At 41.3% G+C, this 25,945-nt stretch overlaps 1 protein-coding gene across 1 annotated transcript in view; it reads left to right on the top strand.

Moving 5' to 3' along the window:
- ZFP2 (ZFP2 zinc finger protein) overlaps window positions 1-25,409 on the top strand; it is a 31,648-nt gene extending 6,239 nt beyond the window's left edge. The window contains exon 3 of the mRNA XM_059695842.1: window positions 22,016-25,409. Coding sequence (XP_059551825.1) covers window positions 22,306-23,484 — 1,179 coding nt within the window. The 5' untranslated portion in view covers window positions 22,016-22,305 and the 3' untranslated portion in view covers window positions 23,485-25,409. The remainder of the gene's footprint in view (window positions 1-22,015) is intronic.
- Window positions 25,410-25,945: the final 536 nt, after the last annotated feature.

Here is a 25,945-nt window from a genome sequence, read left to right as displayed (position 1 = left end):
TAACTGTAAAAAAATCTCTGAAGAAAAAAAAATTCTGAAGCTATAATGTACACTCCCAAGTTTCAAACCCTCAAAAATAACTATGGATATAAATTTTTTAAATATCTCTCACATCTTTTTCCAATTTTAATATTGGGTTGTTTATATGTAAAAAAAGCCTTTCCTGTAATGTGAATATTTAATGTGAAATTTAAAAGAATATTCTTTTAAATTTGTTTATAACATCTTTTGTTACAAATAAGTTTTGAAGTTTTATTCAGTTAACTTTCCTTTTTCTTTGTTTGGCTTTGGAATCATGCTGTGAAAAACTTTCTGTACCCTAAGATTACATATAAATATATTTCTATGTTTTCTATTTGTTTTATCATTTTAATTTTAAATCCTAGCTATCTGGAATTTACTTACTGTACATTATATGAGTTTGCAAGCTAACTTCATTTAACATGGTGAGGTGAGGCAGGTATAATTTATATAAAACTAGAGGCCCGGTGCATGAGTTTGTGCACGGGTGGGGTCCCTTGGCCTGGTTGGCGATTGGGGCCATCGGGGTCATCAGGGCCCTCTCATTCAGTCCAGGGGTAGGGACTGCGGGAGGTTGGCTGGCTGGGGGTAGGGACTGCAGGAGGTTAGCTGTGGGAGTGCACTGACAACCAGGGGGCAGCTCCTGTGTTGAGTGTCTGCCCCCTGGTGGTCAGTGCATGTCATAGTGATGGGTCAACTGGTTGGTTGGTTGACCGGTTGTAACAGTCACTTACGCATATATATATATATATATATATATATATATATATATATATATATAGATGGATAGATAGATAACTTATTCAGGTATAATTTCATTATCATCCATCCATTCATTAAACAGATAGTTAGCACCTGCCTATCATATGCTAAGCTGTGTTTCGAATGCTGGGAAGATAACAGTGAATGAGCCAGGCAAAGTCCTTCTCTTCTAGATCTTATCTTCTGAAAAGGGGAGGCAGCAATGGATAAGAGACATTACTGAAGACATTGCTAAGGTGTGCTGGCCACACAGCAGGTTGGTATGGTCAACTTTGACGTGGGAAGGATGGAGACTGGTTAGACAGCCGGAGCGGCGCCACAGTTTCTGCTGTAGTACCACAGACATTCTATTTATTTAGAATTTATTATTTCACAAAGCAAATCCCCCTAATTTTTCTTTTCAAAGTTTTGATTACTGTATTGTTCTTATACATTTATCCTTATAATTGAATTTTAATAACTATCCAGTTTTATTAACTTTATCAAGTTCTAAAGGTAATAGTTAAAAAGAAAAATATGCAATTTTGATTTGCATTTCATTAAATCTATATTAATTTGAGGAAGACTACCATATTTACAATGTTTATTTTTCCTATTGAGTAAAAAAATTACCCTTCATGTTATTCAGATCTTTCATTATGGCTTCTGTTAACTTTGATCATGAGGATCTTGCATATTTCTATTAAGTGTATTTTGCCATGTTTCATTTTTTTGTTGCTATTGTGATTGTGATTTAACCATGATTGGGATTTTGTAGAAAGAAAAAAGATTGCTAAGAATTCTATCTGAAGACATTTTGCTGTTGTGGTGCCTCAACTTCATCATGATCGTATCTTCTCTATAAATCACACTTCCATCATTTAATGTATCCCTATTTATTTCACTTGCACTCCACCTTTTCAAAGAATAACAATATCAAAAGGCCAGTGTTTTTAGGTTACATGAATGACGTAAGTCTATGAAGCTACTTTTTTCCAACACTGTGAGTCATCCGGTGCTTCATGTAGTGCTGAGAGAAAAGGACCCAGACTAAGTGGAAAAGGAGAGAAAGGAAACAAAAACACGTCTTCATGGGTTAACAAGGAATACATTTTATGAACAATAAAGGATTAACAATATATATGTTTTGTGAATGATACTGTTGTACTTTAACCTTTTAAAATGCCTTTCTGTGCTTAACTAAATCAGTGTTTCCTGAGCCCATGGTCAGCACAGGAATCCACACAACATTTCATGATGAAGATAAGCTTTGGGGCACGCTGAGGTCTATGCAATAAGGGGATGAGAGACTAGGGAAGTGGGGAAGACCATATAGTTCATTTGAGTCTGAATTTGGGTTTTTCAGCTAACAAGTCAATTTATTGAAAAAAGTGGATTAATTTTTGGAAAGAGAATGCCACATCTTTTCTCACAAACTAGGAGTTTCTATTTTGTTTCCACATATATTCTACCTTAGATGATATTTCTGTGTTCCCCCTGCTTACTTTTTATTTGCAATTGCCTGCTAGCTCTTGTCTCCCTGCCTCCATGTCCTTTTATTTTAACGTTTTGTTTGTGTTTTAGATCTCTCTCTTATATGTGCCATATAATTGGATTTTCAACCAATTTTAGAGTTTTTGACTTTTAATAGAGAAAGTCAACCCATTTATGTATCAGGTTTTTTTCTGGTTATTTAATGTTTATGGTTATTATGCTTTCTTGTTTCCTTTTGTTAACGATAGGTTTAGGCTATAATAAAGAATACAGTGTTTATGGGAGCAAAGGAGGGATTGCAATCCATGGCACTGATTCAGGTACCAACATAAACTGTGCTTCAAAGGGAACAAGGGAAGGCAGGGTTTGTAAAGGGCAGAACCAGCAGAGTTGCTCTCATTAAAGCCTTTGAGTAGATGAAGAGTGTTGGCGAGGTCAGTGGCATTGTCAGGCCGATCATATCAATGGCTGGGTTCCTTTCAAGGTGAAGCATGCATCCAGGATGTTTGTTGTTCGCCCTTCATCTGAGTGCAGCAACAGGTCAGCAATTTAACAGTAGTTCCAAGATTTATCCATGAGCTGTGTATAGGCCTCCAAAACCGTTTTAAGTGACAATCTTAGCAATGCTAATTTCATTTTATTTTCTTTACATCACCTTCTCCTTTCTTTACATTTGTTGAACTGATGACTTTTCTTGGCTCCTTCTTACCTTCCATAAAGTGGAAATATAATCCTATACTAATAAAAGACAAACAAACTGACTGTACTTTTGCTACACCTTAAGCCATGCCCACCAGCCAGTCAGAGCGACTATATGCAAATTAACCCAACCAAGATGGTGGCTGGCAGCCATGGAGCTAGAGCGAGCAGGAGGCTTGCTTGCTCCAGTGATGGAGGAAGCCAAGGTTCCCCGCCTGCCGTGGCCCGGCTCTGAGCTCCACTGAAAGCAACAAAGTTTCAATATAGAAGGTAAATAAACCCCAGATACCTGCTTTCAGCCAGCTGTCGCCACGGATCTGGAGCGAGCAGGAGTGGGTTGCCCCTGGCGATGGAGGAAGCCAAGCTTTCCGCAGGCCTCTGCTAAAGGCAACAAAGTTTCAATTATAGAAGGTAAATAAATCCCAGAATAAAAAAGAAAAAAAAGGAGAGGCTGGGAGCTTACGTCACCAGGGTGCTTGGCCAGCCTGAAAAGGGCCCTCAGCCCCGCACCCAGACTGGCCAGGCACCCCAGTGGGGACCCCCCCACCCTAAAGGGGGTGTGGCCAGCCTGAAAACAGCCATCAGCCCCTCACGCAGGCTGGCCAAACATCCATGGGGTTAGGGTTCCCACTGGGGTGGACATCCTCCGAGGGGTCCCACACTGCAAGAGGGCATAGGCTGGGCTGAGGGACCCCCCGAGTACACAAATTTTTGTGCACCGGGCCTCTAGTGTATTTATATCCTAGTAGCTACCTTTGCCTGATAATATTTGTGAGTGATTTTTAACAATTTTTTTGTTATTTTGATATATTGTTTAAATAAATATTAGGAGAAAATAATGAGATAGGAAGAAAGATAATGAACTTTGTGCCTCAGTGCTGACACTTTTTCTGGATGAATTTTTGGAGAGTTCGTTCTAGATCTGTGAAGTATGCCGTTGGTATTTTAATGGGAAGTGCGTTGAATTTATAGATTGCTTTGGGTAGTATGGACATTTTAATGATGTTGATTCTACCAATCCATGAACACGGTATGTTCTTCCATCTGTTTATGTCTTCCTCTATCTCTTTTTTCAAAGTCCTGTAGTTTTCTGAGTAGAGGTCTTTTACCTCTTTAGTCAAGTTTGTGACACTTTTTCTGGAGTTCATAGCAAGTAGAATGGCAAATACAGAAATTTCTTGGAATTGGTTTCATCCTATCTCTGGTCTCTTTAGTCTTTTCTCCTCTCTAAATTTATCCCTTTTGTCTATTTACATAGTACATTCTCTGTCCTTAAATGAAAACCTTTTCTATTTCTTTATTTACATTACCTATTCCTTACTTTCTATATAGTCCTATTACTCTTCTTTTCCACAAAAAGTTTAAAGTAACTTCACCTGGTTGCTTCTGATTTCTTATCTTCCATTTATTCTTTTGTCTACTGCAAGGTGACTCCTGCCTTCACCATTCTGCTGGAATTACCTAATTTTCAAATCAGCAGCTCCCCTTTCAATCATCATTCTGTTTACCCACTCCAGCTTCTGAGAGTGTTGACTACTCCCTTCTTCTTAAAACTCTCTTTCCCCAACTGTCAATCCTGAATCTCCATCCATCTTCCTTTCTGTCTTGCTCTCTCTTGTCTCCTAGAGTTGCTAGTGTTCTTTTCTTGGCTTTCTTCTCATCTCACAACACTGGGAGTTGGGTAGCCTTGGTTTTAAGTCCCAGCTATGTGATCTTGGAGAGGTTATTTAACCTTTTGATCAGATTGCTCATCTATAAAATGATGATTCAGTTAGTGTTTCCTCCTTGTATTAGTCAAGATTCTCCAGAGAAACAGAACCAAAAAGATATATGTGAATATGTAGAAAGAGATATGGGGAGTTGGCTCATGCAGTGGTGGTAGCTGAGCTGTCATCTTCAGGTTCAGGAAAGCCAGTACTATAGTTCCACTCCAAACCTGGAGGCCGGAGGCCTGGGGACCAATGGTAAGTCCTGGTCCGAGCCTGAAGTTTCACAAATTAGGAACACTGATGTCTGAGGCAGGAGAAGATAGCTCTCTCCACTCAAGCAAAGAGCACATTCACCCTTCCCTGCCTTTTTGTTCTATTCCAGCTCTCGGCAGACTGGATGATGCCCACCCTCATTGTGAGGGCTGATCTTTACTCAGTCTACCCTTCAAATTCGAGCTCCCTCATAGAAACACTACAGATACTACTTTACCAGCTATCTGGGCGTGCCTTAGCCTCATCAAGTTGACATAAAATTAACCACCACACTTAGTAAACAGATACTGAATGCTTACAGTACTTTATTTCCTAGTCTTAAGGGCTACAGAAAAGGCAGAAATAGACTTTCACATCTGAAATGCCAATCAGGTCAAGCTGGATGTTTTATTGGTTCTCACTCACAGTTTAGATTTGTCCCGTTTATACTTGCTTTTCTCCCAGTAATGGATTTCCATCTGTATTGTAAGGCCTGTAATTCCATGTGCTGCCTTAGCAACTTTGAGCCTCACAGAGCTGCACAGACCTACCATGAGTTCTCCTTGCCCAATATGCCCCATCCAGCTGGAAAGACTCCCTACTCAGCTAATTCCCTTGTTAGCCCCATCAGTTACACCCTTCCCAGGTCTCAATCTAATGGGTTTCACCTCCTTACCAATCCACGGAATTGTTCAAATAAACAAAAGATCACCTCACCAGCTTGTCATTGCACAGTCTGCCTCCCACAGCTCCTGTTGGTTCGCAGTTCCTGAGAGCAACTGCATGGCTTGTGTGTCCTCCTCCCCCAGGTCGTGAGGAGTCTCCTCTGCCCAGAGCCAGGTATGGTGTGTTGGGTCATCTTGTGCTATTTGAGGTGGGAATCCCTCCTTCACCAGTGGTGTGGATAGGAGGTGATCAGAACAGTGATAATCCAGAGTAGACTTCATTACTGTCCCCATTGCTCCCTTGTGCCTCTGCTCCTTGTCCTTATATGCCAGAGCACTTTGTTTTATGTTTATTTCTGATTATCTATATACTAGAGGCCACTCGGGGGGGAAGGGGGGGTCCCTCAACCTGGCCTGTGCCCTCTCGCAGTCTGGGACCCCTCGGGAGATAACGACCTGCTGGCTTAGGCCTGCTCTCGGGTGGCAGAGGGCAGGCCCAATCCCTGGGTGCAGCCCCTGGTCGGGCTCAGAGCAGGGCCGATTGGGGAGTTGGGGCGCTGTCCCCTGTCATGCACAGAGCAGGACGGATTGGGAGGTTGCGATGCCACCCTCAGTCATGCTCAGGGTAGGGCCGATTGGGGGGTTGGGGCACCGCCCCCTGTCACACTCAAGGCAGGGTTGATGGGGAGGTTGTGGCGCCACCCCCTGTCACACACAGAGCAGGGCCGATCAGGGGGTTGGGGCGCTGCCCCCTGTCACGCACAGAGCAGGGCCCATCAGGGGGGTTGGGGCTCCTTACCCTGTCACGCACAGAGCAGGGTTGATCAGGGGGTTGGGGAGCTCCCCCCTGTCACGCACAGAGCAGGATTGATCAGGGGGTTGGGGAGCTCCCCCCGTCATGCACAGAGCAGGGCCCATCAGGGGGTTGAGGAGCTCCCCCCTGTCACTCACAGAGTAGGGCCGATAGGGTAGTTGGGGCACCGCCCCCTGTCACACACACAGCAGGGCGGATCAGGGGGTTGGGGCACCGCCCTTTATCACCCACAGAGCAGGGCCAATCAGGGGGTTGGGGCGCTGCCACTGTCACACTCAGGGCAGGGCCGATGGGGAGGTTATGGCTCTACCCCATCACACACAGAGCAGGGCCCGTGGGGGGTGGGGGGGGTTGGGGCGCCCTCTATCACCCACAGAGCAGGGCCGATCAGGGGGTTGGGGGCGCCGCCACTCTCACACTCAGGGCAGGGCTGATGGGGAGGTTATGGCTCTACCCCATCACACACAGAGCAGGGCCCGTGCCGGGGGGGGGGGGGGGGAAGGTTGAGGCGCAGCACCCTGTCACACACACAGCCGCAGGGCGATCAGGGGGTTCGGGAGCTCCCCCCGTCACGCACAGAGCAGGGCTGATCAGAAGGTTGGGGCGCCTTCCCCTGTCATGAACAGAGCAGGGCGGATAGGGAGGTTGTGGCCCCGCCCCCTGTCACACACAGAGCCGCAGAGCAATCAGGGGGTTTGGGCGCTGCCCCCTGTCACGCTGATCCCAGTGCTGGGAGGCCTCGCGGCTCCGCTGATCCCGGTTCTGGGAGGCATATTACCCTTTTACTATATAGGATAGAGGCCTGGTGCATGGGTGGGGCTGGCTGGTTTGCCCTGAAGGGTGTCCTGGACCAGGGTGGGGGTCCCCACTGGGGTGCCTGGCCAGCCTGGATGAGGGGATGATGGCTGTTTGCAGCTGGTCACACATCCTTCAGGGTGGGGGTCCCCACTGGGGTGCCTGACCAGTCTGGGTGAGGGGCTGAGGGCTGTTTTCAGGCTCGAGGGTGACTGAAGCTCCCAACTGCTCCTTTTTTTTTTATTCTGGGCCAGCTTTAGCTCTGGCTCCAGCTCAGAGGCCTCTGCTGGGTTCCATAATCGAGACACTGTATCAACTCCAGCTCTGAGATCTGGGCTCACTGAAAGCTGGTTTCTGGGGTTTTGTTTATCTTCTATATTTGTTACAATGTTTCAGACTGCAGGCTCAGAGGCCGGCAAGGCAGGCGGGGAACGTTGGAGTCCTCTGTCACTGAAGCAAGCAAGCCTCATGTTAGTTTCAAGCTGCCTGGCTGCCGGCCACCATCTTGGCTGGCAGTTAATTTGCATATCTCGCTGATTAGCCAATGGGAAGGGTAGCGGTCGTACACCAATTACCATGTTTCTCTTTTATTAGATAGGATATAAAAGCCAAGCAACCAGAACTCCTGAACGATCGGAATGACCAGAACAACTGGTCGCTATGATGTGCACTGTGGCCGGCTAACCAGCCCAATTGGGGGGGAGGGGGGCAGCCCCTCCCTCCAGCTGCCCCCCGGCCGGATCAGGGGCGGGGCTGGCCAGCCAACCTCCTGTGTCCCCTCACCCCCGCCGGCCTGGCCCGATTGGCCCCCATTGGGGTGGGCTGTCCGGACCCCACTTGTGCATGATTTCGTACACCGGGCCTCTAGTGTCATAATAATGTTGTAGATGCTTACTTTCTTTTGGGAATGACACATTTTTTCTCACAGAGGTCTCTTTATCCTGTCCCTTCTAAGGCTCCTTGTTTTACCACTTCTCTCAGAGGGTTTTATTGGCGTAATCTTTGTTGAGCAGGAATTTATAGTTTCAGGAATCAGTGACACTCTAGGATGTGTCTGGATTTCATGTGGGAAGAATGGATTCATCTAGATTCTACTCCAAGGAAGTTGTGTGGGAACATGATGCTAGAGAACTACAGGAACTTGGTCTCACTGGGTAAGGACTTCCCCTTGTAACTCACCTTTCCTCACATCTTGTACAACCTCTGGAATTCATGAATTTGGACATGAAATCCTGGATATTTTATGGCATTGTTTTAGGGTAATTGCTTGGTGTCCTTTCTTTCCACGTGAAAGGTCTCTTCTGTAGAGAATTGGAAAATGGGAAACTAAAGAAGCCCTGTGTCCCTTTAAGAAGCCCTGAAGGGGAAGGGAAAAGACTTGTGCTGGAAGTAGCTTTTATACTGAGTATAGCACACAAGTTTAATGTCTTTCCTCTGAGCAGGGAATCAGCTTTCCGAACCAAATGTGACTTCTTAGCTGAAACGAGAAGGACTGAGCTTGATGCCAAAAGAACTTCCAGGGTATATCTCTGCAGGTAAAGTGTCAGGACTTATTAAATGAGTGTGCCACCTGGGCAAGAAGTCACTTCAGAAATCGCTGGGTCTCTTGGGTACATCTGCACATTTGATACATGTCCTCTCAGATGTCTCCTGTGATCAATGCCTCTCCTTCTCTCCAGTGTCACATGTCCTCGCCTTGGTGACACACTGTGTAAACGGGTTACTGGGTTGTCTGGGATGCACAGAAAATGCAGTAAAGTTAGTGATTGTTTCCTCTTTGTCTATACTTTGAACCCATGCTTTTCTCTCTCCTTATTCTCTTTATTCCCTGTCATTGGCCTTTCTTTTTAGCCATAACCTATATCTACAGTTTCCTTTCCTTTATTCCCTTAAACATTTGTCAGCTTTTAAAAAGGTAACCTTTCTCTTCGCTGCGTCGTTTTATAGTCTTCATTTAAAAATAAATGGAAATGATTTCAGCTGTGTTACTAGTAACCTTACATTTTCTATAGTTCCTTTCTCATTTCTAAGTTTGTAATTTGCATTGACTGCCTATTCAGTCCCATTCTCCTGTGAAAACAATGCTTTTTAATCTTTATTACTTGGTTTCTAATCCACATCACAATTGAAATTTCTTTTTTAGACATTATTAGCAACTTTTCTCCGAAAAAATGTGTTTTATACCTTTACTAGAGGCCCGGTGCACGAAATTCGTGCATGGGTGCAGTCCCTAGGCCTGACCGGCGATGGAAGCGCGAGTGTCTGGCATGGAAGGGCAGGTCCTAGCTTACCAGTGGGCCCTGGGAAACACCTGGGCCCCCACTCGCACCCTCCTTGGCCTGGCACCTCCCACTCACCTGCTCCACCATCCCACTGCGGTCCCGCTCTCGTCGGGGCCTATTGGGGCCAGCAGCATTCCACAATGCCTGCCATGTTCCACGCCGCCCCCTGGTGGTCAGCTCATGTCAGAACGAGCGGTTGAACTCCCGGTCTCCTGGTTGAACAACTGCCCGAGGGGACAATTTTCATATTAGGCTTTTATTATATAGGCTATTTCTCTGCTCAGTGTGAAAGTGTTGTTCATACACTTCTTTTCATACTTTTTAACACTAGAAAGACTGAAATTTAGTATATACCTACCTATATTGCCCAAAAGCAGTCAAAATGACTGCATTGTGAAAGAATAACTAATGTGTAAAGAAATTTGTTTAAAATTAATTTTTAATATTTTGTATAGTATTTACAGTTATATAACAAGGTATTAGTAAATATTAACAAAAAAAATGTACCTCACTTGGAAAAAAAATAATTTATGCATTATTATTTGTACATTTCATGCAAATGAAAGTGGAAATCTTTTTATGTGTACATCTTCCACAAACATACTTTTGACATTTTTCACATATATTATTTGTTTTGTTGTTGTGGCAAAGTCGTACTTGACAAATTTTGTGTTTCTTAGAATGGGTTGCATTTGATGATGTTGCAGTTGATCTTTGTGGGTCTTCATGTTCTGATGAATTTTTCTGTCTTGCAGCTCTGTATTCGGTGGAACGCTGTTCTGCTAATTGAAACAAGAACTCTTTTCATTGTATTTGTATTCCTGTCGTTTCTTTGTAAAGGATCCAAGCATTTATAGCAGCCAAATCTAAAATATTGAAAAATATTTGGAGGGGCCACCTACGAGAACTAGCTTTTACTGTGTATTTTCTGGCCATTTGATCCGCCATATCAACTCCAAATTTTGTGCTGTTATAAAATTGAATAGATTCCGGTAACATTTTTTTATTACTCTTATCAATTTTCACAAATTTATGCCTAGAACCTAGAACAGCTACTCTTTTATTTGGTTTGCTTTTATATATTGTAAGAACACAATTCTCTGATTTATATAGCAGAGTGGAAAAACGAGGCATGTTATCCTTCGTTTGTTTGGCTGCTTTGGGTAGTTCTCTTTTGTTTCCTCTAATAATTCCAACTAGAGTTGTTTGTTTGGCCAATAATTTTGTTGCGAGTGACATGCTAGTGAAAAAGTTATCGGTCGTGACATTTCTTCCACAGCCTGTATATGGCTCGACAAGTTTCAGAACAACGTGTTCATTGAGAAGCATTGATGATGGTTGGGCGATGGTTGCTGTTCATCTTTCCTCAAATAAAGAAAACCATTCAAAACATATTTGCTACTAACATCTGATGCAAGCCAGAATTTGATGCCAAATTTGTTGGGTTTATTAGGCATATACTGTGTAAACCTGCACCTGGCTTTTGATGGAAATAATTGCTCATCAACTGTTATATTTTGCCCTGGTTGATAGCAAGCTTGACTCTTTTCAATGAACTTGTCCCATATTTCCGAAACCAAGGCAAACTTATTTGTTTGTAGGTGCCTACTTCTTTCGGTTCTTCTGTCAAAAGGAATAAATCGTAGGATTTGCTTGAACTTTTCTCTGGCCATAGTTTTCCTGAAGAATTCGGGACCCCACTTTGCTGACCATAAATAACTGTGTTTTAAATTTTTTGCCTCGTAGGCTCCACGAGCATATGAAATCCCAGTACATGCACGTATTCCCGGTAATGTTGTTGTCCAAGCGTTCCTCAGAATTCGGCGGCCTTCTTCTTCTGTGCACTTCTTTATGTTTGATAATATAGTTATCTATTATCAGCAAGAACGCACTGATAAGATTGTCTGCCATAATGTTCCTTTTTGCGTAGCCTGTTGGCCTTTTCACACCCTTGAAAATACAAGTACATGGTAACCTTCCAGGAATACCACCTTTGTCAAATTTTGACCACACAGTACCATCGGCAGCTGTTTCGGTCCCCTGAACGGTGTGTTCAGTTTCTTCATCAGAGTCTGAACTACTTAGCACCCTACACCTCTTCCTGGGCATATTGATGGCACTTTCCTTTTCATCATTGGTGATCCACTCTTTTTTTTTTTTTTAATATATTTTATTGATTTTTTACAGAGAGAAAGGGAGAGGGATAGAGAGTTAGAAACATCAATGAGAGAGAAACATCGATCAGCTGCCTCCTGCACACTCCCCACTGGGTATGTGCCGGCAACGAAGGCACACTCCCCTGGCCAGAATCGAACCCAGGACCCTTGAGTCCACAGGCCGACGCTCTATCCACTGAGCCAAACTGGTTAGGGCGGTGATCGACTCTTCATCGCTATCTTCAGTGTCAGATGTTTCACTTTGAATATAATCTGCTTCATTTTCAGATGATACTTCAGAATTTGCTGCATCTGATTCTATATCGGAGCACTCTTCACTTATGTTCGTTAGCTTTTCCAGTAACTCCCTTCTCTTCGACATTTCTTTCATGAATTTTGGGAGCAAAAGAAATACAATAAACAACCTATTAGAACAAGTATCACTGCATAAAGATTCGAATACCAAGTACTAGTTTACCTTATTGAGCAACTGCAACTTATCAAGTATCGACAATTTATCATGTACTTGTATGTTATCATGTGATGGTAATCGAAAAAAAATGAAAACTGTTATTTCAATACAGAGCCGAACTGTTATTACTCAATTCAATAATAAGAGTCATTTGATTATTTAAAATTTCCCAAGCAGTCAAAATGACTGCTTTTGGGCAATATAGGTATAACACACACATATATATATACCGGAAATGAAGGAGGGGGAGGTAACTACAATTATTAATAAACGCATATATGTTGTACAAAAAGTCACAAAATTCTAAGACATTGTGTCCTTATATACATAATTGTTTTTCTAATTGAAATTAAAAAGCAGTCAAAATGACTTCCTTGGGCAATCTAGTGTTAAAAATTGTGTGAAATAGGCAAGTAATTTTTGATCTCTAGTTTAAACCTATTTATATATATAATATCCTAAGTGACCATTACAGCTATGAGGCGCACTGACCACCAGGGGGCAGACGCTCAATGCAGGAGCTGCCCCCTGGTGGTCAGTGCGCTCTGACAGCGGGAGCACTGCTCAGCCAGAAGCTGGGCTCACGGCTGGTGAGCACAGCGGTGGTGGCAGGAGCCTCTCCCACCTCCAAGGCAGCTCTAAGGAGCAGCAAGCTGAGCAGTAAGGAGCCTGCCGCTAAGGAGCAGTGAGCTGAGCAGTAAGGAGCAAGCAGGAGGGTGGTAAGGAGCGAGGGGTCCCGGACTGCGAGGACTGCAAGGAGAAAAAAAATTAATACCTGGGTGCATTAGAGGGAAACTACAAAAAAACCCCAAAACAAAGAAAGGCAGAGAACATCTTTTTTTTTTTTTTTTGCAAAAGCAAAGAGTCCTTTTAATGCAAGCTGGTTTGCGCTCCCCGTTCACCAGATCCACCGACACAACAGAAAGTCCAGTGGCCGAGAGGGCAGAGAACATCTTAAAAGTAGTCAGAAGAAAACCAGCAGGCAACATCCCCCGAGGAGTCCCGGACTGAGAGAGGGATGTCCGACTGACGGCTTAGGTGGACATCCCCTGAGGGGTCCTGGACTGCAAGAGGGCACAGGTTGGGCTGAGGGATCCCCTCCCCCCTAGTGCACGATTTTCGTGTACCAGGCCTGTAGTGGATATATAACGCAATAAAATAAATGAGGGAAAGAACATTTTGATATGAAAGAATGATTTGATGAACATCGTTGCTGATTTTCATAAGCTTTTTAAAGTATGGGATTCTAGAAGAATCACTGGGTCAAAGGATACAAACATTTTTATGGCTCTTGATACATACTGCACAAACTTGGATATTATTTTATGTTTTTAATACTAACTTATTAGGTATAAAATGATCCCTTAATGGCTTTAATTGCAAATTTGTGTGGATTTGATCACGCTTGCTATTTGTATTAGTATTTATTTTTACGTAAATAACCTCTCTGTTCAACAGATGGTTTGGAAGCACTAGGCTCTGTTCCTAGCACTGCAGATACAGCAATAACCTAAATAAGCCGTTTCCCCATGGAGCTTATAGTCTAGTGAAAGGGACAATAAATTACTAAAGAAAGGAGACAGGGAGGGAGAAGGGACAGAAGAGGAAGGAAGGAGGGAGGGAATGAGTATCACAATGTCGTAGTGCTGTGTGGAGAAATAGTGGCATCGGGAACTAGAAGAGTTAACCGCGGACTTTTACAGGGGCAGTCAGGGAGGGCCTTTCCTCTGAGGTGACTGTTGAGTAGCTACTAACCGTGATGGGCTGCACGGGGGACACTCTGGGCACAGGGGACAGGAGGTGCTGGCATGTTTGAAGGGAAGATTGCAAGGAGATGTGAAGATTTTCTTAAACTTTATCCTTAGTTCTTTGAAAAAATTTGTTTCTACTATCATTTTTGTTTTTAAAATTTCTGTGAGCCTTCTCATTCTCTGCATGTTCCTTCCTTTTTAATTGCTATTTTAATGCATGCCTTAACTTCTCTTGTCTGTATGAGGATATTTAAATTATTATTATTATTTTTTTGTATGCATGTGTAGCATTCCCCCCCTGTTCCCTAGATTATTCCAATGGGTTTATATAGGTCTTTGTCATTACCCCACTGTCATTCTGGTGGGCTTTCTGGAGGCAGCAGAAGCAAACACATGTATTCTTGATACTTTGTTGTCTTCTCTAATTTCTTTATCTATCTTCAGACTTCTCCACCGGACTGGATCCTAAAAATTCCTCACTTGTTACCGGGTGTTGTAGGTTTGAAAAAAAAAGATTCTTCACTTGTTTATGACTGCATTTCACACTGTTTTCGTCTCTTTGAACGTCTGTCTAGCCACTAGTATGTAGGTTCACTGAATTGTCATGATTGAGCTTAGTTTTCTTTATATTCTTTGCCTAGCACAATGCCTGCCAGAGAGGTATTTAATATATGTTTGTTGAGTTGAATATTGAATGACATCAAGTAGAATTTTTAGAAATCAGACTAAAGACAGATTTGGAGAGTTATATGTGTGACATTCATATCAATTTGTCTTATTAGGAAGAATGAACGATAAAGGTAAAGCAGCAAGGATGAAACCCTAAAGCAGCAGTTCTCAATCTGTGGGTCGCGACCCCTTCGGGGGTCGAACGACCCTTTCACAGGGGTTGCCTAACACCATCGGAAAACACATATATAATTACATATTGTTTTTGTGATTAATCACTATGCTTTAATTATGTTCAATTTGTAACAATCAAAATACATCCTGCATACCAGATATTTACATTACGATTCATAACAGTAGCAAAATTACAGTTATGAATTAGCAACAAAAATAATTTTATGGTTGGGGGTCACCACAACATGAGGAACTGTATTAAAGGGTCGCAGCATTAGGAAGGTTGAGAACCACTACCCTAAAGAACAATAATATTTGCTGAACCGGTTTGGCTCAGTGGATAGAGCGTCGGCCTGCAGACTGAAGGGTTCCTCCAGGTTCTATTCCGGTCAAGGGCATGTACCTTGGTTGTGAGCACATCCCCAGTGGGGGGCGTGCAGGAGGCAGCTGACGGATCTCTCTCATCAATGTTTCTGGTTCTCTGTCCCTCTCCCTTCTTCTCTGTAAAAATCAATAAAATATTTAAAAAAACAAAACAAAAAACAATAATGTTTGACTGGGAGCCAAAGATACTCTAGCAAAGGGGACAAAGAGTGGTCAAAGGAGGAGGAGAGAATTTAGGGAGAGCTAAAGGAAGAGAGAAAAGTAGAGGGTGAGTGCAATAGTGCCAAGAAGGTAAAAGTGGTCTGTGATCCAGCGGAGAGTGTTTCTGGTGTGAGGGAAACGCATTGTGGTTTGGAATGTAAACAATTAAAGACTTAAGTATAGACTGTCATTTCAATAAGGTTAACTTTGAGGAAAAAGAAGAAAGGGCAAGAACTGAAAGAATTCAGAGGTAAAGTGCCTCCGATTTGGTTTTTACCAAGGAAGAGACTTGAATGAATTTACAAGAGCAGAGATATCTGTTAGAAAGGAGAAATTAAAAGTGGAGGGAGAGCATGGAGCCTAGGAAACATGATGATGTGAAAACTCCAGGTCTTTGCAGGTTTTCTTCAGTGTTGATGCCAAATTAAACTACCATTTAGTCTTATTGTCCTGACCAAAATCAAGACAAGAAAGCATTGCTTGAGTGCTGTGCTTGGCTCTTCCCTGGCTATCATCTGATGTGCTCATCATAACAATCCCATGGGGTAGATATCATTAGCCCCTTTCATAGTGGAAGAATAAACTCAGAGAGGTGAAATGACATGCCAGAATTTAAACACAGGTTTTTTGTTTTGTTTGTTTTTGTCTTAGAGTTTAATGCTAATTCTAAAAAAAAAAAAAAAAAAAAAAAAAAAGAAAAAATCATTATTTTCTTGCCTTGCCTTGCTGTGACTTTTTGTTTCCTAGTATATTTAGTGAAAATAGAACTTCTATATCCTGGCCTAATATTCTTTTTAAAAATATATATTTTTATTTATTTTAGAGAAAGGAAGGGTAAGGGAGAGAGAGTAGGAACATCAATGATGAGAGTTAATAATTGATTGGCTGCCTTCTGCATGACCCCACTGGTGCATTATCAGGGCTGGGGAGGGACCCTGGGAAGGCTTCAGGGCGTGTCTGGCCCATCTTTCCCAGTCCCTTTTGGCCGGACCCCAGCAGCAAGCTAACCTACCAGTCAGAGTGTCTGTTCCCTGGTGGTCAGTGTGCGTCATAGCGACTGGTCAACCAACAAATGGTTGAACCAATTGTTGGACACTTAGCATATTAGGCTTTTATTATATAGGACTAGAAGCTCAGTGTACGAAATTTGTGCACTGGTAGGGTCCCTGGTGGCTGCTGGCTGCCAACTGGGTACTCCCTCACTTCCCCTGGCAGCTTGCTGCCGCTGGCTGGGGCCTCCCTCCCTTCCCCCAGCTGGCTCTGCCCCTGCCCCCTGGTCAAACTTCCGGAAGAACTCTGATTGAGGGGACAATTTGCATACTATGCTTTTATTATATAGCATTTCCATTTTATGGCTTTTATTTTATCCATAAGGCATACCACTTAAATACTAAGTATTATACTTGTTTATTATGTTGACTGCCCTTCCTCTCACTAAAATATAAGTTCCCTAAGGGCAGAAATGTATTTTATTCATTGCTATAGCCTTAGCACTTGGAACAGTGCCTGGCTCAATGTACATTTATTGAATGAATGATTGGTCATATTCAGAAGAGCAGTTTGGTTGCTGCATGGAGACTGCATTATAGGGTAGCAAGAGTATAAGCCAGAAGTTCAGTCATGTGAGTATTGAAATTGTCTGGTTGTGTGGAAGGAGTAGCTGAAATATTACACAGGGGATGGAAAAAATATAAAAAGGGGAAATAAACTTGTCCTAGGAAGAGTGGGCAATACTGCCCAAGCCCCATACCCACTCCACTACTTTGCAGGCTCTCAGCCTCTACTATGGCCGTCCCAGCCATAAATACGGAAAGACCTATGCTTTCCCAGACCCCAACAGTCCTGAGGACTCCTGTTCATGACCTGACGAGTACCAAAAGAATATAAAAATCCTATTCTTTAACTAGGCATTTTTAATACAAGAAGGGAGTATGGGCCACTTGAAAGTCCTGTTTAGGAAAAAGGAAAGGAAGAAAGGTATCTATTGTGTAACATAAAATAATGGTAATATTAATTGTTAACAATCATTAAACCTTATCATGGCCAAGCATAGTGCTATGTGCAAAACAGAGTTTTTATTTAATAAAATAGCAAAATAGCAAGAAATGCTTCCCAGTCTTGGAAGAGTTAGTTTTTTTACCCTTAGTACTCAAGTTTCAAGCCCACAATATTTCACTGATTCTTTGTAAAGCCACCCTAACAGTTTTGTTTTCCAGATAGTCATGTAATCAGAAAAATAAAGTTTCCTCCCTTCTCAGTTGTCTAATTTTATTGGTCATACTTTTGCAACAATATTAAATAGCAGTAATAATAAACACCCTTTTCTTGATTCTGTTATTAATGTGAATTTTTACAGTGTTTTATTTTTATGCTTGACAGTGCTAAGATTTTTGGTGTTGAATCAGGATTGGATGTTGGATATTATCAAATACTTTTTTGAAGCATCTATCTGTTGATCATGTGTCCTTTTTCTATGACCTAGTATGATATTAATAGATTCCTAGGAGTGAACCTTCTGGAATTCCTTGATAAATCCTTTGTGTAAATTGCATATTTCATGTAATATTTCAGGAATGCTTTAGAAGTGCTGTAATTACTGAGCCTGTCATATTTAAGAATGTGTTTTTTCTTTTTTTTAAAATATATTTTATTGATATTTTACAGAGAGGAAGGGAGAGAGATAGAGAGTTAGAAACATCGATGAGAGAGAAACATCGACCAGCTGCCTCCTGCACACTCCCCACTGGGGATGTGCCCGCAACCCAGGTACATGCCCTTGACCGGAATCGAACCTGGGACCTTTCAGTCCGCAGGCCGACGCTCTATCCACTGAGCCAAACCGGTTTCAGCCGTGTTTTGTTTTTCTTTAATAGAGTACTGGCCAAGTTGAATTCTTGAGTCACATCAGCCAGTATTTTAAAAATTTGTAGGTAATCAATTTTTTTTTTAGGGAGCAAGTGTTCAGAATAAATAAATAAATAAATAATAAATAAATAAATATAAGTACTTATTTATTTAATTGGTTTTTAGAGAGAGAAACATTGATGGGAGAGAGACTGCTTCCCGCAACCTGGGCATGTACCCTGACCAGGAATCGAACTGGCAACTCTTTGGTCAAGGGACAACGCCCAACCAACTGAGCTCCAATGGCCAGGGCCAGGAAAACTTTTAAATGAAGTATCTAAATTCCATAGAGATAAAATGAATCTTACTGTTAAGTTTTCTGCGATACATAATGATTTTTAAACTTTCATTAGTATTTTCTAAAATAGTATTTTGTTCTGATTTTTTGAAATTTATATATACAGAAGAATGTGTAAAATATATACTATTTAACAAAACTGACATACTCATCTAATATAAATACTATAACTATTAACTAACGTTCTTACACCAACACTGTGAGATAGGGACCATTTAACAGGTGAGAAAAAGAATATAGACATGTTAAGTAACCTGCTCAAGGTCACACAGCTAACTGTAGTGGAACTCAAATTTGATCCAGGTAGTATGGCTCCAGAGTTGTTGTCTTAGCCATTATGCCATGCTGCATCTTTTTATAGTTAATAATGGTAAAGATTAATGAATAATAAAGCAAACACCTAGGCGCCAGAACCTAGAGTAAGAAACAGAAAATTACTGGTATCCTTGCCATGATTTGTGTGCTCCTCATTCACACACTCTTAACCTCTCTCTGGGACATAATGACTATTCTCACTTTTGTGATAATTCTCTTCCCTTTTCTTTAAGTATTGCCATCCATAAATGAACCTATAAACAGCATATTTAGTTTTAATCTGTTTTTAAACTTTAAGTGGACTCTTGCTATATATATTTTTCTGTGACTTTAAATCATTCATCCATATTGATATGTATAGCTATAGTTTATTAATTTTAACTAGTCTTAATTCAGGCTGCTATAACAGGGTACAGTATACAGGTAGCTTAAAAGTCAAATAACTATTTCTCACTGTTCCAGAGGCTGTAAGTCTGAGATTAGAATGCCAGTGTGGTTGGGTTGTTGGTAAGGGCCCTCATCCTGGTTTAGAGACAACTCCTTCCTGCTAGAGAGTGGAGAGACAGGAAACAAGCTCTTTCATCTCTCCTTATAAGGGCACTACTCCAATCACCCCTCTGCCCTCATGACCTTTGACCTCCCCCAAATCCCACCTAATATAATACCATTGGGAATTTAGCTTCAACATAGGAATTTTGGGGAGACACAAACATTCACTGTTGTCAATTATTCCATTGTATATATATTTGATAATTTAGTTATTTTTCCTATTATTGATACTTGTGTTGCTTCCATTTTGTTTTTTGCTGTTGTGCACTGCTACTTTTAAAATTATGAATGGTATACCTTTGTAAATTAGATTTACCTAGGTGTGTGTGCCTGATAGTAGACTTGCTAAACCATTCATTCAGATTTCCACTTATGTGCCTGTTCAAGTCTTGCTGGTTTTTCTAGTGGGTTTAGTGTTCCATAGGTATTGTTTTCCAAGTCTAGGTTCTAGTTCTTTGTGGGTTATTGTTATAGATATCTTTCCCCAGTATGCAACTTTAAAAAAAAACTTTATGATGTCTTTGGATGGCTGGAAGCATGTAATTATTCTTCCAATATTTGTTTTCCCTTTTGATTTTTATGCTTTTATCTTCTCATTGTTTACATTATTTTAAAACTTTATTTCTTAATGCTCTATGTAGTTTCCAAACTTGGTATTTTCTGTGTATCATTTATCTTTGAATGGAGGTAGTTCTATCTGGACTTTGTCTAACAGGATGAAACCCCCTTTTTCTCTTTATGTTTGCCTGGGTGGCACTTTAAATGTTCTCAAAGAATTTTAGTTGGATAGCTGGATATGATAGTGAGGTGGGACAAGTGGCCATCTCTAATTCATGTGTTGCCTGTTATTTTCACACTTGATTGGATAGGTCCTTTCTGTGGTTACTTGGTGGTGTGTTTTGGAGGTGGATTCCACTAGGATGTCCACTTTTTATCTTTTATGTAAGCAGGTCAGGTTGTAAGGAGGAGGTCCAGTTAATGCATAACCTGCCGGGGTCCAACCCCAGCGGGTCCAGGGGTCCCCAAAGGTGTGGACGGAGTCCGCGAAGAAGGAATGTCACAGAGGCAGCGTTCAGTTGATCATCATAGCCGGGTTCGCTTGTCAGGGTCTCCAGCCAGGTTCTGTAGCCAGGATCTCCAGCCAAGTTCTGTTCAGGATCTCCAGAGAGGTTCTGCCTAGGATCTCCAGTCTTGTATAAAACGTTCTGTGTAGGTTCTGTGCCTAGGCTCTGTCTCTCTTGGTCCTGTCTTCCAAGCCCTGTGTTCTCAGTTCTGTGTTCTGAGTTCTGTCTCATGAGTTCTGTGTTCTGAGTTCTGAGTCTTTCTGTCTTGTTACAACTGTATTTATACCAGTTGATTTAATCCTATCAATCTCTATTACAAAGGTTAGGGCGTTTCTTATCTCCATTCCAGGGAGAAAAGATTATGTAGTTTAAGCATGATTGTTCATAGTTAAAGGGATTAATTACCCGCCTGGCACTTAGTTGAGGGGTTTTATTCCCTCCCTAACTTCAGGGGAAAATCCCTACCTGGGGATTCAACCTTTCTCGGAGAGGTGACCTTGGTTAAAACACAGCGCCAAGAAGGTGAGCAAACATATTAAGAACAGTATGCCATATATGCCAGGTCCCTTGAAACAGCAAGGATGGACCGGCTCCCGGCAATAACCCTTGCTTCACAGTAAAGCCTCCTGCTCACATGCCAAACTTTGTTGCTTCAGTGTTTAGCTCTGCTCTGTTGACTCTGATCAAGCTAACAGATTCGCAGATTATAGTTTCCTGTCCTCTGCCTCTCATTGCCACTAGGCCATTTTGTCTGGAATAAGAAATGGGATCAGAAAATAGAGCCTGAGTGGTCCTTCTTTCAGCTCCTTCTGAAGCAGTTCAACAGATTCTTCCTTGTCTTCCCCCACCACTAGTTCTCATCTTTAAGGAATGGGTATTTAGGAAAGTGTAGGGCCCTTTAGGACTCTCTTAACCTTTGTGAGAAAACTACAGCCTGCTTGAAATTTGTGTGTGGGGAGGGGAAGCTTTTAGATTGTGTTATCCTCCCTTAAGAGTTTGAATTTCAAATATGTTCCAGACAAATATGTTCCCAAAGCGTAGGTTATATACATTATCCTTATCAGATTATTTTTTCCTCATTTTATAACTGTGAAAACTTAGACCTAGAGAAACAAGTAGCTAGTTAAGATGGTAAGTGTTGAACCAGTTGTCTGATTCAGGGTTGACAGTCTTCATTGTGTCACTCTGTGATCTTTTTGAAGATTTAGTATTAGAAGTATAGGTAGGAAGAAATGGCTGGTAAGAACAGTTGGTACAACATGGCAGGGCTTTCTGATCTTCCTCTTGCAGTCCCCGGTCTTCTGTATATTTTTCTTTAGTTCCATCTTCATTATTTAGCCTTGTCTAGTGGTCAGTGACTTCAATGTCTATTCCTTCTGCATAGGCTCACTCTTTTCTCTGCTTACCCTGTTTCTAGTTCTCTTATTTGTGGACTAGTTCTCTGTTTTTTTCTTTCTTTTCAATTCTCTTCCTAATTGTAGGGACATCTTTAAAAGCTCTCCAAATGTGCCATGTATTCTCAATTTTATTCTCATTCCCACTTTATACAGTTTTCAGTCTCCCAACATAGAAACCAATGTGCATTTGAATTTTTTATTTTTTACAGACTGGGAGGCAAGACTTGAATCCAAAGAGTCAACTCCAGAGTCCATCATTACTGAAGATTTATCCTATTGGGTAATAATGGAAAAGGAAGGTCTCTGGCATTCTTCTTTAAGGGAAACCTGGGAACCTGATAATTGATTAGAGGGCCAACAGAAAAACCAGGATAGACATCTGGGTCAAGTGGCAGTTACCCATAAGGGAAATCTCACGGAGAGGAGGGTATGTAGAGGTAATGAATTTGAAAGATGTTCCAATCAGGGTTCAATCATTGATATACAACAAAGTACTCCTATGGGGAAAAGGCCCTGTTATCAGAATTCACATGGAAAAGATAAACAAAATTCTGAATTAATTAAGATTCAAAGAATGTTTGTAGGGAAGAAAATGTATGAATGTAATGAATGCAGGAAAGCCTTCAGCCAGAGCTCATCCCTTCTTAAGCACCAGAGGATTCATACTGGGGAGAAGCCCTATAAGTGCAATGTATGTGGGAAGCACTTCACTGAACGTTCCTCTCTTACTGTACATCAAAGAATTCATACTGGAGAGAAACCCTACAAATGTAATGAATGTGGCAAAACCTTCAGTCAAAGCATGAACCTTACTGTTCATCAAAGAACTCATACTGGAGAAAAACCCTATCAGTGTAAAGAGTGTGGAAAAGCTTTCCGAAAGAATTCATCCCTTATTCAACATGAAAGGATTCATACTGGTGAGAAACCCTACAAATGTAATGAATGTGGGAAAGCTTTTACCCAAAGTATGAATCTCACAGTGCATCAAAGAACTCATACAGGAGAAAAACCCTATGAATGTAATGAATGTGGGAAGTCTTTCAGTCAAAGTATGCACCTTATTGTACATCAGAGAAGTCATACAGGAGAGAAACCCTATGAGTGTAGTGAATGTGGAAAAGCCTTCAGTAAGAGCTCAACTCTTACACTGCATCAACGAAATCACACTGGAGAAAAACCCTACAAATGTAACAAATGTGGGAAATCCTTTAGCCAAAGTACATACCTTATAGAACATCAGAGACTTCATTCTGGAGTAAAACCGTTTGAATGTAATCAGTGTGGAAAAGCTTTCAGTAAGAATTCATCTCTTACTCAGCATCGGAGGATTCATACTGGGGAGAAGCCTTATGAGTGTATCATTTGTGGAAAGCATTTTACTGGACGATCATCGCTTACTGTACATCGGGTTATTCACACTGGAGAGAAACCTTATGAATGCAATGAATGTGGAAAGGCCTTCAGCCAGAGTGCATACCTTATTGAGCATCAAAGAATTCATACTGGTGAGAAACCCTATGAATGTGATCAGTGTGGTAAAGCCTTCATTAAGAATTCATCCCTTGTAGTGCATCAGAGAACTCATACAGGAGAGAAACCCTATCGGTGTAGTGAATGTGGGAAAGCCTTTAGTCGGAGTACAAACCTTACACGACATCAGAGAACTCATACATGAGGAAAGTTTTCACTGGGCTCGTTATGATGAACTCTTCAGTGATAATTAGATATATCATGTCATGTAGAAACCAATAAATGTAATGATTTTAGGAATCTTTTAGTTGAAGTATATTATACCATATCCGATGATACAGACCACTGGAGAGGAACCATATAAAAGTGGAAAATCTTGATTGAATTAGAAAGTAAAACTTTGCATCTGAAGGCTTAAGTAGCTATTTTAAACAATGAGGATTCATGCTGAAGATAAGTTCTGTCATGTCATACTGCAGATTCTCCTTTGGATGTCAGAGATTTCACATCGGAGAGAATATGTGAGAGTGCTTAACTGGACAGCCCAAAGACCTGGTATGTACTCTGATCTGTCACTAACTTGGACAAGTCACCAACTTTCACCAGGTCACAGTACCCTTATTTAATAAATGAGGGATTTTGGATTTAGAAGATCTCCAGGATCCCTTTTAGCTCTATAAAGCAACAAACCTGTAAACATAATGAATGTTGGGGCATCCTTAATCTTTTACCACGTTATATATGTTATTATATGCTACTATTTTGCAGTCTGGTTTCCCTGGATGTTGTGAGTTAAAATTCTCTATCTCTACCAAATCCTATTATTCTCCCATGCCTATCCCCTTCTCCTTGCATTATTTTCTCCTCTAAACATAGGCTGGTTGCAAACAGGTGATGGAATAATTGTACAAATCTTAATGCAATGGTATGCTGTTTTGAGTCCTCAATTAACAGTCATTAAATTGTTGTTAAATAAGCTAATTACTTAGAAAATAATATAACTTACAGTCTTTTCCTAGGACTCAAATACATATCTTTGTATCATACTGACAATCGAGTGAAAAGGAAGCTAGGCTGAACACTAATAGAAATAAAAATCTCACATTAACAAAATCTTTGTAATTAAACATATGCAAAACAATCATGGAGATTTTATAGACCTATAGTAAAGAATTTTATTTCACACACATTTAATACGTGCTATAAACATGTGTTAGGCATGATTAGAAAATCAAAATAAATATGATACATTCTTGTTTTCCAAGGTTTAAACTGAGAAAGTGACAGTGAGATGGGAGAGGAAGAATTCAGGCAAAAATGAGACAATCTAGATCAGTGGTTCTCAATCTTGGCTGCACATTAGAATCACCTGGGAATCTTTTTAAAATCTTGATTTCTGGGCCTCATCCTCCAGAAATTCTGTTTCTTTGTTATGGGGTGGGGCCACAACATTAGCAACAAAGAAACAGAATTTCCGAGGGTGAGGCCCAGAAATCAGGGTTTTAAAAAGATTCCCAGGTGATTCTAATGTGCAGCCAAGGTTGAGAACCACTGATCTAGATACTGTGGTAACTGATTCAATGTGAGTGCTTGAATTTATTTGGATGTATAGGGATGCCATAACTAAAAATAGAAAGTTGACCAATTTGTGGGGCAGTGATGAGTTCAGTCTGGGGCATTTTGATGAGTATGTGGATATCCAAGTGAAGATTCATAATAGACTATACACTAAGTAGTAGGGCATTGATTAGAGGGTTCTCTGGGAATATAATAGTTCCCCAAGCCCCAATTCATGGTTTTGCTTTTCACAGTTTGTTACCCACAGTCAACCTTGGATCCAAAAATATTAAATGGAAAATTCCAAAAGAACCCCCACAATTCATGTTTTAAATTGCGCACCATTCTGAGTAGCATGCTGAATTCCCATGCTACCTCACTTCTTTGTGATCTCATCACATAGCCACTGTATCATGTCATGTCATCACAAGAAGGGTGAGTACAGTACAATGAGATATTTTGAGAGACCACGTTCATGTAACTTATTACAGTATCTTGTTAAAATTGTTCTCAATAGTTACTGTTAATCTTTTACTGTACCTAATTCGTAAATTAAACTTTATCTTAAGTATGTATTTATGGGAAAAAACATAGCGTGTGTGTGTGTGTGTATCCACTGGAGGTCTTGGAACATACCTTGGAAACAACAGTTAAGAGAAACACAAAAAACAGAAAAATCAGGAGAACATTTTAGAACAGAAGTAAAAGGAGAACTTTAAGGGATAGAAATCCTATCTAATAAAGAGGGAATATGCTAATTTACCCTCATGCCATTGCAAAGATGGTGGCGCCCACAGCGAATAAGAAGGGAATATGCTAATTGACTGCCTTGCCCTCAAAGATGACATTGCTCACAGCCAATAAGGAGGGAATATGCTAATTGACTGCTCTGCCCTCAAAGATGGTGGCACCCACAGCCAATAAGGAGGGCATATGCTAATTGCCACACCCTCAAAGATGGCGATATCCACAGCCAATAATGAGAGAATATGCTAATTGAATGTCACACCCTCAAAGATGGTGGCACTCACAGCCACAAAATGGAGGCACCCAGTCCCCATAGCCCCACTGGGGTGCCTGCCTCCAGAGTCCCCCAGTCCCCTCAGTCC

The sequence above is a fragment of the Myotis daubentonii genome, chromosome 5 (assembly GCF_963259705.1).
Source record: "Myotis daubentonii chromosome 5, mMyoDau2.1, whole genome shotgun sequence".
NCBI lineage: Eukaryota > Metazoa > Chordata > Mammalia > Chiroptera > Vespertilionidae > Myotis > Myotis daubentonii.
Note: the sequence above shows the minus strand (reverse complement) of the source record. Positions and strands in the feature narration are given on the sequence as shown.